The sequence below is a fragment of the Sceloporus occidentalis genome, unplaced genomic scaffold, assembly GCF_023333645.1.
Source record: "Sceloporus occidentalis isolate IW3139 unplaced genomic scaffold, rSceOcc1.0.p SCAF_4, whole genome shotgun sequence".
Taxonomy (NCBI): Eukaryota; Metazoa; Chordata; class Lepidosauria; order Squamata; family Phrynosomatidae; genus Sceloporus; species Sceloporus occidentalis.
Genome location: NW_028316984.1, coordinates 145,717,457 through 145,736,379, shown reverse-complemented (window position 1 = coordinate 145,736,379; position 18,923 = coordinate 145,717,457). Strand labels below are relative to the sequence as shown.

General features: G+C 42.6%; 1 protein-coding gene across 3 annotated transcripts in view; it reads right to left on the bottom strand.

Annotated features, from left to right (window-relative positions):
• INO80 (INO80 complex ATPase subunit) overlaps window positions 1-18,923 on the bottom strand; it is a 107,423-nt gene that overhangs the window by 85,463 nt on the left and 3,037 nt on the right. For 2 of the 3 annotated variants that reach the window (XM_089521919.1, XM_089521920.1), the window contains exon 2: window positions 180-365. In XM_089521919.1, coding sequence (XP_089378045.1) covers window positions 180-322 — 143 coding nt within the window. In that variant the 5' untranslated portion in view covers window positions 323-365. Of the gene's footprint in view, window positions 1-179; window positions 366-18,923 lie in introns of those variants that run through there. The other variant, XM_089521921.1, reaches the window with a different exon arrangement.

Sequence of the window (18,923 nt, the reverse complement as noted above, 5' to 3'; positions counted from 1 at the left end):
CATGCCTTCTAAGTGGCCAGAAGCCACTCCTTTTGGCCCATTTGTTTCAGGCCTCAGATTATTTCATGGAAATAAAATCAGAATCAAAACCATTGTTCTTTCCATCTCACAGACTTAACATGAAAGCAGCAAATCTTTTTTCAGTGTCCCCAAGTCAAACTAAGGAAAGGCTTCGATACCTGGATACGCTCCTGTTGAATACTGCAGATGTCTGTCGTAAAAAATTATCCAATCGAAGAGCTTTCTCCAGATATCGCAGATAGAGGGGCGTTGCCAGCTCTGTGCAGTTGCCATCCTCTCCTGCACCCAGCTCTGAGGCCATAGAACAAACCTCTCCTCATGCAAAGATGTCTTCTAACGCACAGCTGTTTCAAAAAAGAAAAGAAAGCAATCATTGCATCAATTTTTAAAGTAAAGAAATCAAAGAACCCCAACTGTGTTTTGGGGGGATGGCATTCTGGTATCACATTTCATATGAAGCTGGCCTAGGCAGGCCACTGTGCAGAACTGTGCCCTCATTATCTCAATGTATTCTCCTCCTGTGAATTTGTTCTACTCTTCATCATGCTAGACAAGGTTCACTCTTAACATGGATTTAGAAGCAGTTTTTGAAATGGCCTCTGTTGATAAGGCTGGTGAGAGGAAGAAAGGAAACATTTATATGAGAGAAGACAAATACTGTTGACAATGTGCACGTAAACAGGGTTCGTTATTCTATACCACATTGTAGTGTTGGCAGACAAATAAATTCAAGGTACCTAGTTTCTGTTATGTATCTAGGTACATAAATATGTGATGTAAGAGCCTAAAACTATTGTTCTGATACCTAGCGATTTGAAATATTTTCAACATCCAACTTATTTACAATCCAAAGCTCTCAAAAACAAATAAAGGCATGAAATAAAGAAATACCAAACAACAGACCAAACAGGCTATTTTTAGAACTCATGTGCTTTAAAGTTAAGGTTGTTCGGTTTCCACCTTAAATTCTATTTCAATGAGCATGAGAATATCATACTTGCTTCTGAATTTTTTCCAAGTTTGTGTAAACGTCTAATCAATAGCTGGTAACTACGTATAATATTATTTGACCAAAGCATTCAAATTGTTTCACAAATGCCATGCCAAATCTTCTAAACAGTAATGACAAAGTGTGGATAGCACAAGTATATTGTACAGTATTTAAGGCCTTGCTAGACAACCAAGAAAAAACATCTACCTGAAACTGTGAAGTTGTGTGTGTGCTCACGTGTGCACTTTTAAATCATCTGTCAATTTATGGCGACCCCATTAATTTCACAGGATTTTCTTTGGCAAGAAAAAGAGATGGTTTGGTCAATTCCTTCCTCTGAAACACAACCTACACCACCTTGTATTTATTGGTGGTCTCTCATCCAAGTACTACAGAGCTGACCTTCCTTGGCATGCAAGATGAGATGGAGTCTAGTGCTTTTAGGGTATTTAGGGCTGTGCTTTTTTACTTATATCCTGGGAAACATTATGGATTCTTCAAATGAAAAGTAATGAATAGCAAAGGAAACCTACCCAGCCTTAGCGATCTTTCCCTATCTGGAGAATTAGATGTAATCTGGGGTAATCTTGGTTCATGTGATGTAAGCCAAACAGGTCTAGCCATTGCATTGCATTAACAGAATGTGTGTTTTAGAACATGTCAAAACATCTCAAACAAGTCAATGGCAAACAAATGGGGAATATTTTCCTTAAAGCGCCATAGAGACCTCAAACAGAGTCAATGCCATGGGATAAGCCACCATAACTTGTGGATGGTGCAGCATACAAACTAGCAAATTTCCCAGTTTTCATCCTCTTACTATATGCATTTTACTACAAATAGCACAGTACAAATCTCACAATCCCTCTGTGAAATTACAATTGTACCTCAGAAATGGCATACTGTTGCCAGCACTACATACAACACAAATACATGAAACAAGCCAAATGATGTTTGAATACTGCAAAAATCAAAAATGCTTCATTTTATATGTATATACTGTATACATTTAAAAATAACATTCTTCCTTCCTCAGGGCACAGCATTTAGCAAGGGAGTGCTGAGCCTCCACCAAGGGAATAAGTCAAACACAATTCAACCCTTATGCTTAAGATGAAAGCAGTCCCAGTTCTTACTTCCATGTAGATATTAGACACCTCTCTTTATTATGAATATTATACCTTACATGAGGCACCTAATTGATTATAGGTTTGTGGGTTAAGACATAAATATATATTTCCAATTAACTGGAAATTATGGGGCCTATGAGGCAACCTTCTATCTCCTAGAGGAGGAAAGTAGGGTGTGACTATCTTGCACCCCTAGAAGACAGCAGAACTAAAGTTAATATGAGATTTGATTCTTTTCCCTTCGAGGTCTCTTCCAGTTGAGATCTAAACATGGTTGACTATATAATGAACAACTCATTAATACCCTCAGTGATTTTGCTATTTCCCTAAGCATAAACAAAATAGCAGTGTATAAAATATAACCATATGAATTTATGCAGTGGTGCCAAGGTGGTGATGCTCTTGCACTGTCCCATTCACCCACCAAAATATTGGAATTTGAATCATATAGATTGCTGAAATTGTAATGGTGAGGAAAAAATGTGCAAAAAAAAAGAGACCCACAAAGCTAGAATACATGACACATTGCTATGGTGGCATATCATCATTTTAAAACCCATCTGTTCCTTTCCCATCCCACTCCCCAAACACTGAAGACTAGCAGTATTCTTTGCTACAGCAGACAGTGAACAGAGTTGCATATAAATTTCACTTTGTGATTGAAACACTGGACTTTGGAGCATATCGATTCCATACTTGGAGTAGAGCATTCTCATTAAGGGTACCAAAAATTGTAATGGTGAACGGGGGGTGGGGGGATGGAAACACCCACCGACACCTCATCACTGACCACATAATCAGAAATGTCCCCCTGAAGCAGTATGCCAAAGCTAGAAAAAACAGGTATCAGCTTTTTTGTACCTTGCCAAGAATACAGTTGATGTCAGAAAATGAGGCTCTACAGACTGAAATAGGAAATGTGTCCTTTCAATTGCCAATAGTAAATCGTGATGTCCCATGTATGAACAACTGTCTAAAGCATGATAAATCCTCTTGTTTGGTTTCACCATCTGTCCAACAAATCTGAACAGCCGCATTTGTATCATTGGGCTTGTCTGTAGACAATGAATTCTGTGGTGTATTCCAAGCCTACAGACAATTACAGTCCAGGAATACAGATACATAACCACAAGGCAAACCTCACACATCTAAAACAAGGCAGTTATAGCAATGTAAAGTCGAAGGCTTTCATGGCCGGCATCCACAGTTTTTTGTGGGTTTTTCGGGCTATGTGGCCATGTTCTAGCAGAGTTTCTTTCTGACGTTTCGCCAGCCACAGATGCCAGCCACAGATGCTGGTGAAACGTCAGAAAGAAACTCTGCTAGAAAATGGCCACATAGCCCAAAACCCCCCCAAAAAACTATGCAGTTACAGCACTTTGTTGGATCAAGTAGAGTGCACAAACAGTAACTTTAGTGAAAGGACAACTGTCACACAAATGAACTAGGCTAACACTAACTACTAGAAGGGCACCATTGCTAACACTTGCCTTTTAAAAATCATAACAGGTACTTCATCTCAGAATTCCAGAGAAATACCCAGAACCAGAGCTCAACTTTTGCAATGAGCAGTTCAAAAACAAGGCATTTTTAATTAAGCCATTTAATTATGCCTGTTACACATATCCTCAAGTTGTTTCCCACCCATCCATCCATGCCACAGAAAGATGAAATTATGTATTGCTTTAATAATTCTCTTTCCCCTCTTAAAAAGATGTTGAAACTGTACATATTTTCAGATGCTACCATTCATGGTGAATATACATGAGGAAGGGTAGATGATGATGGCAAAATGCCTGATGTTACAATTTTGTATGAGGGGGATCAAGGTAAGATACTCTAACAAATAATGTTGTAAGACATAGAACAGAGCTACTTGTCTCCCTGCTCTCATATGCATGAGAAAAGAGGCTAGCTTCAGGAGTCACATAGTATGGGGAGCCACTATGTAAAAAAAAGAAGAGTCCTACTGGTGGGGGGGGAAACACGCACAAATTATTGCTGAAGGAAAAGCTATCTTTGAGGATTTTAACTATTCCATTTTAACTACTAGTATCTAAACATGTATAACTCCCCCCCCCTCAAGAATCAGGGTCCTGTTACATCCAGCAGAGCAAACCATTGCTCCTCCCTGCAAAGTGTGAAAATTGTCTCAATAATTTTATCAGAGTGGGGGAAATGCACCCTGTTTTGTGGTGCTTGAAGCCCTCAAACCCTGCCAATTTAAAAAAAATCAACTAAACAAAATGGCCAAAAACAATGATGACGATGACAGTGTGATAGTTTCACTCCACTTGCTCTCCACAAGCACCCAGCCTCCTCCAAGTCTGTGGAAATTGTCTGTATTTCACTCAGTTCCTAAAACTAGAAATGACATCATGTCACTTCTGTTTGTACCAAGACTGCTTGTGTAACCCATGGAGGGTGGTGTACAGGTGACCACCCAGACTAAATTAATTATACTTCCAACAGCTGATTCTCTGAGCTGAAGCATCACAGACCAAAATATAGGTAAAGAACCCTCCAGATACACAGAAATATATTTCTCAAGGCAAATTAATTACAAATATAGAAATCTGTCCAGGACACAGCAATTTCAAACTAAATTATAAATTATTTGAGACATTACTAAAATCAAACAGTATATGGTGTTTTAGTCTAGAGACATGTATTGGATGCAACAAATGCATGCATGCATGCATGCATGCATACTTTCTTCAACAACAACACCAATCAAGCACAGAACAGCATTTTTTAAAACAGCACAAATCCATGCCTACCAAACATACAGCAAGCTGCAATTCACACATTTTCATTTAAAAAGGAAATGGCTGGATGACAACAAAAAAATGGTGGTGACAATTTTGCCAGCCCCCCCCCCCCCCCAGCAATGAACATCAACTGAGGAGGAAACACAGAAATGGCAGTTGGGACAGCAAAAAAGCCAGGAGAGAGAAAAAACAGAGGGAAATTGCTATGAACAGTGGTGAATTAGCAGCACGTGTTTATGTCTGGAGGCACACTTTAATGATTGGGGGAGAGTAGGCTTGCCATATCCCGCCTGGGGGCGGGACTTTCCCGGCTTGGGGCGGGGCCACACGGTCCCGCCCTGGTTTGGCCCCTCCCCCGGGACCTCCCCCCCCCCAGCAAGGCCCTGGAGGCAGCTCCAGCCCTCCCCATGGCTGTGGGCCACTCTCCACCTCCCTGTCTGACTTAAGCCTAGAGAGCAGGTCTTAAAGACATCTGCCACTCAGAGCTATTGCCAGCCCACTTGGTATATATACCCTGCAAAAGGCATTACTTTCAGGTTACAGTGAGCAAAGAAAAAAAGGCCATCAATCGTTCCTGTTTCCCTGGGAGTCTAAATGTCTCATCTTTTAAATGTCTACCACTCAGTATTGTTGTAATTCTTTATCACAGGGTCGTTTTTGAGGCCCTAAACACCTTTACTTGTAATATGCAAATTTCTCCGGAAGCTGACCAATGGGAAAGAAGCAATCAGCCCCCCCTCCACTTGGGTTGGTTTTCAAGGGCTTGGAAGGAAGAGATTTTGCCTTGCAAGTTGCTGGTAAATAATAGAAGGCTTTGGGGTAGCAAAGGCTGCAGAAATAGTTTGACCCCCCCCCCTTTTAAACATCCATGGCTCAGTGCTATGGGATTCTGGGAATTGTAGTTTCTTGTGGCACCAGAGCTCTTTTGACAAAAGACTGAATGGAGGCGTTGCCTGGCTGGGGGCAGAGCCTCTTGCCAGCAGTGAGAAGGCTGCGATGATGAGGAAAAGCAGGGGCTCCTCTGGTGGTCCTGGCCACTTCCCTTGGCTCCCTCCCTCCTTCTCCTCCTCCTCCTCCTCCTCCTCCTCCTCCTCTCAGAGCTCATTCACACTCCCTGGCTTTTCTCTCCCCCCCCCTCTGCACTTTGAGACCCCTTTAACTGCCAAAGCTCAATGCTCTGGAATTCTGGGGTCTGTGAGGCATTTGGCCTTCTCTGTCAGAGAGCTCTGGTGCCACAATAAACTACAATTCCCAGGATTCCATAGCACTGAGCCCTGGCAGTCCAAGCAGTGTGTTTTGGACACAGAGATCCTCCAAATGAATCCAGTCCCTAGCTTTTATATCTCTCACACACACTGCAGGAATAATAACCCACTTTGAGACTGCTTTAACTCAGTGCTAGGGAATCCTGGGAATGCTAGTGTTTGGGAGACATTGAGACTTCTCTGTCAGTCATGGCTCTGAGGCCACAATAGACTACAATTCCCAGGATTCCCCAGCACTGAGCAGTCTCAAACTGGACCATTTCCTCAGTGTGGATGCACCTGGTGAGGAATCCTGGGCACTGCAGTTCAACTACGTTTGGAGGGTTATGGGACTCCCTGTCAGAGATAGCTCTGGGGCCACAATGTACTACAATTCCCAGCATTCCCCTGCACTAACCCAGGACAGTTAAGTCACTCTCAAACTGGATTATTTCCTCAGTGTGGATGCAGCTTTGGTGAGGAACTCTGGGCATTGCAGTCCAGCATTGTTTTATTTCTGCAGTGTGTTTTGGACCAGAGACAAGGTGACCAGGCATCCTCCTCCTTTTCCAGGACATGTTCTCCATTTGGATCATGGCTAAGAAGCATGGATTTATAATTACATGGGTGTTTTTAGCTTTTATTTTTGGCCATGTCCTACATTTTTTTTGCTTGGGTGCCCTACATTTTGGGGTGAGGGCATTGGTCACCTTGGTCAGAGAGCTTTCCAGGGGTTAACTGCCATTCTGCTGTGGTGCTGGAACAAACCACCATTCCCAGAATTCCATAGCATTCAGGCAAGACAGTTAAAGTGGTCTCAAACCAGATTATTTCTCCAGTGTAGATGCAGCCCAAGCCTTTTGCCTCTCTTATGCCTGAGATTTCAAAGCCCAGCCTTGGCACCACAACAAACTACAAATCCCAGGATTCCATAGGATGGAGTGATGAGAGTGAAAGCAGTGTGGCAGCAGCCTAAGTATGCTTAATGCAGTTCTTAACATGGTGCACCTCTTGCCTACAGAGTCTCACAAGACTTTTTTGTTGAACAACTTGTACCCATTAACTGCATTTCATGTCTCCTTTATTTAGTGGGGAGGAATACAGACAAAACAAGTCAAAATGAAGAAAAACCAAAGTCCCTTGACCAAAGGGTTTGGTTGTGGAATAAGCCTCTGAAATATGCAAGAGGCAATGTTAAAATAAAGCCATGTTCAATGCTCAAATGTGCTGTTTGGAATGGGGAGAGGGGGGTGGCCAGAAAAGGAAGTACATTTCCGTGATCTGTCTACGAATAATGTCAAAATGTCCTCCATTTTGATCATGCCTAAGAAACATGGATTTATATTAACATTTCTAAAAAAAGCCTCAATTTTTTTGCGTGTCCTCCATTTTTTAAAACGTGTCCTACATTTGAAAATGTTGTCCTGCATTTGTCCTACATTTGTCCCGGTTTGGAGGTCCTCACTTATGGCAACCCTAGGGGAGAGGGGTCATGTAGTCCAAGGTTCTCCATCCCTGATCTACATGGTGATAGCCTCTTTCAATTGCTTGCTCACCAATGTGTACATGCAAACACTATCAGTGCAACTGCTGGTCATTATTATTACTCTTCTGCATTCCTCTTAACTCACCATCGGGTACAGAAATATGGACATTCCCGACTATAAACAAATTATATAGTATGACCAGTAGAAAACTTGAATGAGTCCAATACTTCCTTTCTGGGAGTGTTCCTTGTTAAAATAGTATGTCTTCTATAACGTGAGAACTAAGTGAAAATTATGAAATGTATGCAACCTATCATAGCACATAATACAAGTATGAAGGTAACTGAAGCATCTGCTCTGCTGTTTACCATTCAACTTTCAAAGGCACTGAAGATTTCCTAGAACAGAAGACTGGTCATCCTATTCATCTGTCCTAATTTCAGACATCACTTTAGACTTATTGCTGTTCATTAAGAATTGTTTCCATTGGTAAAAGATGCTAGTAGACATGGACATCCCCCCTGCTGTACAATTCAACTCGACTGGCAGAATGAGTGTAGCTACAATGGATGTCCTCACTACTACTACAAAATACAGTTAGATCTAACTTGCAAGATATTATTAATGCATCTCTCATGAAGAAAAGTTTTTCGTCTTATTTTTAAAAAGTGGTAGTACAACCACATTTTTTAAAGCCTTCCATAGACACCTGGACTCACAGAACTATTGACCAGTGTCAAATCTCTCTTTTCTAGACAACGTGATTAAAACAGCAGTTGTTTCCCAACTCCAGGCAATCTTGGATGATGCAAGTTATGTAGATAATAATAATAATAACAATAACAATAATAATTTGTATCCCGCCTCTCCCTGTATTGGATCGAGGCAGGTAACAACAAACATAAGAACAATAAAAAATACTACACAACAAGCCACAAATAAAAACATAGCAAATCCAATTCCGTATCTCCCTCCCACCTTAAAATAGCATTAAAAACAACAATTCCCAATAAAATGTTACCAATAAAGTAGTCAATAAAATCAATCACAATCACAGTCTGGTGGGAACAGCTATGCAACTGGGGAGTGAACATTCCAAGGAGGTCAGTTTGGGGAGGCCTGCTGGAAGAGATCCATTTTTATTGCCTTCTTAAAGGCCTCCAAAGATGTTATGTGGCGGATCTCTTCTGGCAGGTCATTCCAGATTTTTGGAGTGGCAACAGAAAACATCCTCTGGGAAGTTGTTACCAGTCTGGTTTTCTTAGACTGCAAGAGATTCTTCCCAGAGGACCTGAGAGTGAGGGAAGGACTGTATGGGAGGAGGCGTTCCCTCAGGTAAGCTGGACCCAAGCCATGTAGGGCTTTACAGGTAATGACCAACACATTATACTGTGCCCGGAAGCTAATAGGCAGCCAGTGTAGGGATTTTAAGATAGGTGTAATAGGATCACATTTAGAACTCCCTGTAACCAATCTGGCTACCATATTTTGGACCAGTTGCAGCTTCTGAATGAGGCATGAGGGTTGCAGAAATTGAGACAAGAGGTTGCCAGTGAATGTACAACCGTTTCTAGGTTTTCCCGTTCCAGGAAGGGTTGTAACTGGTGTATCAGCCAAAGGTGATAGCAAGCACTCTTGGCTGTCGCATCCACCTGAGATGACAGCTGAAGCGACGAGTCCAGGAGCACCCCCAAGCTACGGACACAGTCCTTTAGGGGAAGTGTGACCCCATCCAGAACTGGAGAGCTTATCACCATTACCAGATTAGGATTGCCTATAGCGAGTACCTCCATTTTATTTGGATTCAGTTTAAGTCTATTTTCTATCATCCAATCCATTATTGACCTCACACAGTCATTCAGAAGGGAGATGCCATCCTTGGTCACCGAAGCAATCCGAGACATGGAGAAGCAAATTTGGGTGTCGCGTACTGATAACACCCCGCCCCATGTCTCCGGATGATCTCACCCAGCGGCTTCATGTAAATGTTAAATAGCATTGGAGTCAGTATTGTGCCTTGAGGGACACCCAATTTGAGCTCCCTCTTGGCCGAACAACTGTCACCTAGTGACACCATCTGGAACCTACCCAAGACATAGGACCGGAACCACTGCAAAGCAGTGCTCCCAATTCCTAACTCTCTCAGGCATTCCAGAAGGATACCATGGTCTAGGGTATTGAAGGCCACTGAGAGGTCCAAGAGCACCAACAGTGCCACACCTCCCCTGTCAATGCACAGACAGAGATCATCGACTAAGGCAACCATGGCGGTCTCGACTCCGTATCCTGACCTGATGCCAGTTTTGAAATGGATCAAGGTAGTCGGTGTCATCCAAGACTGCTTGGAGTTGGTTGGCAACTGCCCTCTTGATCACCTTGCCCAAAAACGGTAGAAGAGATACCGGCCGATAGTTAGATTTCTTCAGGAGATCAAGGGAAGGTTTTTTCAGAATAGGTTTAACCACAGCCAGTTTTAAACTGGCTGGAAAGCTGCCTTCCCTGAGGGAGGCATTAATTATAGATCTTAACAAACTCATAGTTGCCTCCCCTCCCTGGATGACCAGCCATGAAGGGCAGGGATCAAGGGCAGGTGGTCTTTTTGACCTTCGCAAGCAGCTTGTCTACGTCACCAGTACTCGAAGACTGAAACTGATCCAAATTAAACTCATTAACAGAGTCGCTGGACACCTCTCTAGATGTTTCTGTGTTAAGGCCGGTGTCTAAGTTGGCCCTTATCCGAGAGATTTTATCTGCAAAGTAGTCGTTGAAAATATCACAGCAGGCCTCAGTGGGTTGTAATAACGGATTCAAGGTGGAAGGAGTCTGAGTTAACTTCCTAACCACCTTGAAAAGCTCTGACGGATGAGACTTTGCAGACGCAATAGATGCAGAAAAGAAAGATTTCTTTGTTGTATTTATTGCCACTCGATAGGCTTTAAGTGAAGTCCTATGACATGTCTTGTCTGATAGGGATCGAGTCTTTCACCAGCAGCGCTCTAGTCATTGTACAGCCCACTTCATCCTTCTAAGATCTTCAGTATACCAAGGATTTCTATTCGAAGCAGGCTGAAAAGGACGCTTGGGAGCGATTGTGTCGATAGCCTTTGTGAGATCGTTGTTCCAGGTGGACACCAAGGCTTCGACAGATTCACCAACGTTACCAGCCATAGCACCCTCCAGGGCTTCCTGGAACTTTTTGGGTTCCATTAGCCTTCGAGGGAGGACCATTCTAATAGGTCTACCCCCCCCGGGGGGGTTATGAATGGTGGCCTTTAGTCCAACCTTAACCAGGAAATGATCCATCCATGACAAAGGGGAGGTACAGATGACCTCCGCCCACGGATTTTCCTGATCCAAACAAAAGACCGCATCGATGGTATGACCAGCACAATGCATAGGCCCAGAGACAATCTGGGATAGGCCCATGTTTGTCATGGCCCACATGAACTCCCGAACTGCCCCTGTAAGATCTCAAAAAATGGACTCAAGGGGGATGTTGAAATCTCCCAAAACATGAAGCCTGAGAGTTTCGAACACCAGCTCTGAGACTAGTTGGGTCAGCTTGGCTAGGGAGTCTGTTAGGCAACGGGTGGTCAGTATACCAACAGAATCCCTAGACTATCCCTTGCCTTCAGGCAAAGGTACATAGTGTCAATGTGGTTTAATTGTCAGAGAGGTATCCTGGTCAAGGTAATGTTGTTCTTATGGACTATGGCCACCCCACCCCCTCACCCACTTCCCCTTACCTGTAGACCCATTTTAAACTGGCTTCAGAGCAGGCAGTGGAGTTGAGGCCTCTATGGTTGCCTTAGTAAATGATCTTCACTTGAGCACTGATGGGGAAGTGTGTCCTTGCTGGTGCTTTTCACCTCTCAAAGGCATTCAATAACATAACACCCAAATATATTTCTCTATGCTTTCAAAAACAGTCTTAGCTAAGGGTAGTGTGTTTTCTCTGAATGAATGCCTGGAGGTGCAATGGGCTGGATGAGGAAAAACAATCTGAAGTTGAATACAGACAAGATGGGAGTTGCTTACCAAGGATTTGAATCATAGGTTGGAGGTGTATCAACCAGTCCTAGATAGGGTTACACTCCTTCTGAAAGACTGTGGTTCACAGCCTGACCGTGCTTTTGGATCCATCATTCCAAATGCAAGTTCAGGTAGATGTGATGAAAAGGAGTGCTTACTATCAGCTTATGGCTGTTAAGCCAGCTGTGCCCCTTCCTAGAGCTGGAAGACCTAGAGATGGCAGTACATGTACTGGAAACCTCAAGGCTGGACTTCTGTGATGCACTCTACATTGGGCTAACTCTGTACTCAGAAACTTCATTAGTTCAATACAAGGCAGCCAGAATGGTTATTGATACATTCACAAGTGATCATACTGGTTGTTGTAGTGTGCCTTCAAGTAGAGTTATCGTGACCTTTAGGCAAAGTTATCATGGAGTTTTATTGGCAAGTTTCTTCAGAGAGGGTTTGACATTGCCATCCCCTGAGGCTGAGAGTGTGTGACTTGCCTAAGGTCACTCAGTGGGTTTCTATGGCCAAGCGGGGAGTCAAACCCTGCTCTCCAGAGTCATAGCCCAATGCTCAAACCACTACACCATGCTGGCTCTCAGTAATCGTATTACACCAATATTAAAATCACTCCACTAGCTGCCAATTAATTTCCAAGCAAGGTACAAAGTGTTGATTACTCCTCTAAAGCCCTAGATGGTTTGGAGCCAGGTTACCTATGGGATAGCATCCTCCGAAATAGTCTGCTCCATACACTAATTTGCTCTGGGGGACATTGACTTCAACCAGCCAGGACTAAGTTGGCAACTGTCACCCAAATGACTTTTTCTTCAGCTGCCCCAGACTGTGGAACAACATGTTGGAAGAGATTCAACAGAAGAACACTTTGAATTTAAAATAGCATTAAAGAACAGTCTCTTCCAGCAGGCCTATTCAGGTGATTTTAAATTATGAATTTTAAACTATGGACTCAGCAGTTTGGTTTTATACATTCTTTTTAAAAAAGAGCCCTGGTGGAGCAGTGGTTAAATTCCTGTACTGCAGCCACTCACTCATAAACCACAAGCTTGTGAATTCACTACCAGCCAGGGGCTCAGAGTCAGCTCAGCCTGGCATCCTTCCAAGGCCACTAAAATGAGTATCCAGCTTGTTGGCGGCAATTAGCTTACTGCTTAGGGAGTGCTTAAGTTCACTGATAAACAGTATAGAAATGTACTTGCTCTTACTATTGCTATTTTAAACTAATGTTATATTTTAACTGATGTTATGTGTTGTATTTTAATGTTCCTACGCTCTGTCTTGACCTATGTGGAGAAGCAGATAAATTATTACTGTTATTATTGTTTTATTGTAAGCCACCTCCATCCTGAAAGGAGAGGCAAGGTAAAAATAAAGTGCTGTTGTTATTATTTTAGTTATTATTATTACTGGATTATTACTAATATTGAGCCCCAACAGAATTCATCCTATTCAACTCTGACTACTGAAGCACCAGCAAAGGCAGAGGGATAGGTCAACACAACTTACAATCCCTGATTAACATTGGAATGGAAAACAATGTATTTGTGTATCTGAATTGGAGTAACCAATAACACCTAAATGTAAGTAAAGGTTTCTCTTTTTACTTGACTCTCTGTTCCAGTGGTTCCTAGATTTTGGTCCTGCACATGTTTTGGACTTCATTGCCCAGAATTCCTGACTGTTGGCCAAACTGGCTGACGCTTCTGGGAGCTGAAGTCCAAAACATATGGAGGGCCAAAGTTTGGGAATCACTTGGTCTAGTTGTGTCCAACTACAGTATAGGGGATGATACTCATCTCTGTTACTACATCAAGGGAGCCAGCATTGTCAAAGACGACTCTGTGGCCATGTGGCCAGCATGACTAAACACTGAGGCACAAGGAATGCTGTTACCTTTCCACCAAAGTAGTACCTATTTATCTACTTGCACTTTTACATGGTTTCAAACTGCTAGGTTGGCAAAAGCTGGGATAAGTGATAGGAGCTCACTCTGTCATGTGGTGCTTTGGTTTTGAACTGCTGGCCTTGTGGTTGTCAAAGTCGGTCTTAACAGCTGGGCCACTGCGTCCCTCAGTAACACCTGCTGAGCCAATTATCAGCAAACACCATCAATAACCCAAACAAACACAGAAATGGATGATGAATGGGATTGTACATAGTGAAAAACAACATGGTCCATATATTTCTGGAGAGCTAGTTAAGCAGAGCTATTGGTCCAATCATAACTTTTTCTGAATGCTTATGACACTAGTGTCTCCAACCTTCCACATATCTGCTTGTTTTACTGCACCAGTACTACCAATGGATGACTGCGATGACCTACCAGTCCCTTTCATTTCTGAAGTTGCAGAGGCAGACAGAGATTGCAATAGCAGCTGCATATTGAACCTGGCCCCAGCTGCAAAACTGAGAGGAAAGCTGGAGTTATTTAGTAGTAGAATGACCAAGAAGCCCAGCCATACACATATGATAAATGAACTGGTTTACAGCAGGGCTGGGGAGTTTATGGCTCTCCAGACTGTATTGGACTACAGTTCCCAACACCCATTCCCCCAGTTTATGAGGGGATTACAAAGGCCCAGCTAGATTTCTCCCACGGCTGCCTGTGATGTTTGATAAGGGGATTGTGCTAAGAACGGGAAGCCTGGGTTCTAGTAGTCTTTTTCCTCCTTCTGAGATTACTGGCTGCATAGACAGCCAAAGGGGACTTTTACTTCTGATCGTCATTTCAACATTTCCCATGGTAGGACATGAAACGCCATCTTCTTGACCTTCTGGGAGCTGAGCTTGCTGTATTTTCCACTGTGGAACATCCAATTGGCTTTTTCTTCCTTACTAAGTTTATTCTTCTCCCTGCAACCAAAATTCTCCAAGTGGTCCTGAATCCTTTTCCTAGGAAGCCCAATCCTTTTTGATACCTCCTTTCTACCAAGTGACTTATAGATCTGGTGGCATATTGTTAACAGACAGCTCTGTACTTCATTCCTTGTGTGGTTCTGTGCACCTGCTTTCCTGTGTTTGTAATTCAAGAACATTTAGAACCCCATCTGTAGGGAACCCTGAACACCACTGCTTGGTGACAATAGCTGCATTTGTACTAGCCACAGAATGGTAGCATACACTGATGATGAAAGTGATGCAATGACTTTGTGACTACTGGAGTGTATACTACTTGTGAGACAGGTGGCGCTAATAATGTGTTCCATTACTGTCCCAACTGGACTGGTTCCTTCCACACTTTGTTACAGTAAAGGTAGTACTATCACTATACAGTACAATACCTTGTTTGCCACAAATCTGACATGTTGCCATGGTTGTTGTGGGTGTTGCTATTTTTCTCTTGTTTAAAGTGGTATTGTTTTGCTGTTGACATTGCTATTAGGCGTTTGTTAGATCACAACTTGACTGCATGGCTACAGTACATTAGTGTTGGGGCCAGTGGGAAAGTGGTACCACAGAGATATGCTTCAGATACAGTAACTGTGCCTGGGCTATGTTCACACACAATGGGAGTCTACCTCCAAGCAATATATGGGTGAACTAGGGAGTGAGGGGGGGGAATGAGTATCCAATAAACACATAGTCAGCCTTATTTAGATACATGATCAACATATGCCTGCAGAAAACAAATATTCACAAAAAATATCAAACAAGATTACAATCCAACATGAATGAACCTGACACTGACAATAATCTAAGCATTACAGAAAGTTATGAGCAATCTAAGAATGAATGAGTCTCCTTTTCAGTATTTTGGAGCATAATGCATTTTTTGAAGTGAAAATACAACTCAATTTATACTAGTTTCTAAGAAGGGCTTGCATATTTAATATTAACAGAAAGAAGGAAGTTGGCAACTATGAAAGCTCATGCTGCCAACTTCTTTCTTTCAATTACTATATATATTCATGTATAAGTCTAGAAATTTTAGTCAAAAAATTAACCCAAAAAACCTATCCATGGGCCAATGTCAGTATTATTTATTTATTTATATAGTGGTGTAGATTTGCACAGCGCTGTACATAAAACAATAAATATATAAGAGTAAACCTGCCTATGGCGTAAAATCTAAGAAGTACTATACTTTGACTCGTTATCAAAAAGGGACCACCCCCTGGGGAAAGGCAAGAGTGTAATTTGTTATGGAACCACTGATCCACGCCCTGCTCTCTCATCCAAGAATCATAGAGTTGGAAGAGACTACAAGGGCCGTCCAGTCCAACCCCCCTGCCATGCAGGAACTCACAATCAAAGAATCTCCAACAGATGAATGAATCTTTATTTATTTTATTTTATATGGCCCAGATGGCCATCCAGCCTCTGCTTAAAGACCTCCAAGGAAGAAGACTCCACCACTCTCTGAGGGAATGTGTTCCACTGTCGAACAGCCCTTACTGTCAGGAAGTTCCTCCTAATATTTAGGTGGAATCTCTTTTCCTGGAGCTTGCATCCATTGTTTCGGGTCATTCTCTGGAGCAGCAGAAAACAAGCTTGCTCTCTTTTCAATATGACATCCCTTCAAATATTTAAATAGGGCTATCATATCACCTCTAACTTTCTCTCCTCCAGGCTAAACATTCCCAGCTCCCTAAGTCATTCCTCATAGGGCCTGGATTCCAGACCCTTCACCATTTTAGTCGCCCTCATTTGGACATGCTGCAGTTCTCAACATCCTTTTTGAATTGTGGTGCTCAGAAATGGACACAGTATTCCAGGTAGGGTCTGACCAAAGCAGAATACAGTGGCACTATTACTTCTCTTGATCTAGACACTATACTTTTATTGATGCAGGCTAAAATTGCATTGGCCTTTTTAGCTGCCGCATCACACTGTTGACTCATGTTCAATTTGTGGTCTACTTGGATCCTAGTGTGAGCGCAAACAGTTGTGCCTGCTATAATTTTGTAAGTTCTTTGCCATTGTTTTCCTTTGCTTCATGCTTAAGACCCTTTGTTACATGCTGCACCTAAGTTTAACCTCGATTTATCCATGGATCATACCAAAATCCATAATTCTGGTCCCAAAACCTGCCCTCGACTTATACATAAGGTCAACTTATAGTTGAGTATATACGGTAGTCTCAAAGGTGCTACAGGATCTCTCTGCTTACTGATTCTACAGACTAACACGGCTATATCTTTGAATTCTGTGAATTATAGAAAGCTAAACAAAAAAATAGCATTAGTGACAGATGACTGTTTCACACAACTCTTTTTGTCACATCTAAGGAATGACGTTTGTTGTTCAACTTAATCTATCTGCTTCAATCCTCAAATAGAACATAAGTGGGTTTTTGTTTTTTTGTTTATTTGCTGTAAATTGTCTTCACTTCACGTTCCGGACCGCCCGCATAAGGGAAAAAATGCATATGCTCGAGCCCCATTCGATGCTTGTGCCCACAGCGAGGTGCACGCACCACAGGCATACACTCCATTACTTCTTCTGGGGCGCGCAAGGGTTTTTTCCAGCACAGCTTCCAACGTATGCTGGAAACCACATAAGGCGTACCCGGATATGGTGCAGGTGCACTGTATTTACTAAAGCTACAGAGATAGTGCCATGCTACAAAATTAGTTGTACATAGTATGCAAAGGGATCTTGTAGCACATTTGAGACTAACAGAAAGGAAGAAGCTGGTAGCATCAGTTTTCGTAGACTTGAGTCTACTTCCTCGGTTGCATTGGGGAAATAGAGCAAAGTCAAAGAAAGCTCATGCTACCAGCTTCTTCCTTTACATAGTCTCAAATGTGCAACAAGATCCCTTTGCATACTGATTTTTCCAGGTTAACACAGCTATGCCCTTGAATTCTAGTTGCACACAGTTTACTAAACATAGACCAAGGAGATGATCACTCCAACCCCTTTGTCATTGCACACATCAAAATAAAAATAAAATAAAATGGGAAAATACCAATTTTATAGCAGACATCATTGCATTGTTTTTCATTTGTGCAGCAGGGGCTTCCTGCCCTCTCCCTCAACTCAGCACTCCTCCCTGTGCATTACCCAGCATCCCTTTGGTTTTTTTTTTAAATCAACCTTCTTTGTGCAATTCCTGGGCTCTGCAGTCTCAATTTAATCTTTTAAAAACAGATTTTTAAAAAAACTTCAGAGGCTGCAGAGTTCCAGAATTGCTATATATAGCGAGGTGGGGAAGAAGGAAGGTGGGAACAATGACACCATGTGACTGCCAATCATGCAAGTGCCCCGGGAATGGCTTTTCGCATCTGGGGGATTGCGTGATTGCCAGTTCATTCACAAGTTTCCCTCATGAATGAAAAGGGATGGGTGGAGGAGACGGCAGCTATGGGTTGGAAGTGGTGGTACGTGATCAACATCACCTGAAGCCACTTCCTTCCCAGGGAAATTGCGCTTTAAAAGCCACATGTGATAATCTTCTGTGTAAGAGCCAGTGTGGCATCGCGGTCTGAGTGCTGGACTAGGACTCTGGGAGACCAAGTTCTGAATACCTACTCAGCCATTGAAATCCACCTTGGCCATGTCATGCACACTCAGCCTTAGAGGAAGAGAATGGCAAATCTCCGATTAATAAATCTTGCCAAGACAACCCTAGGACAGAGTCACTGTAAAGCAGAACTTGAAGGCAGAGATTTGGTTTTAGACTGAGGAGATCAAAGTTCAAGTACACCTTTCTCAAAGATTCACAGGGGCCCAACATACAGAGGCCAAAAGCGCTGGCTTCAGGCCGATCTGGAGACATGGTGTACAGTCAATGTATGCCCCTGGATTGAGCCGAGGTCATGCCATGGCTGCCTAAGGCACCCCAGGGTCACTAGCAAAAACAGGGCAAAAAAACGCTGCTTGCTGGTGGCCCATCTCGGGACCGCAGCATCTGGTCACTGCAGTCCCACGACGATCAGGGAGCAACTTGGGGGGAGCAGCCAGAAGCCGCTACAAGCTGCCGGTCTGCTACTTCAGTCCTATACAGACTTACTATTTAGAAACAGGTTCCATTAAGTAAGTGGGACTTCCAAATAAAAATGGAGAGGATCTTATTTATAAAAGAGTAACCCAGGCCACAAGTGTTTATAGTGTTGACACTTTTAGAGTTGTCAAGCATGTTTACAGATGGCAAGCATTGTAACACAGCCTGCAAATTTCAGATGCTACGTAAATAAATGATTAGCAACAGTAATAATGTGTAACTTCAACCTTTGACTGACTATACCCATTCTCACTTTATTGATTTTTCAAAGCAGCAATATTTCAGTTGACTG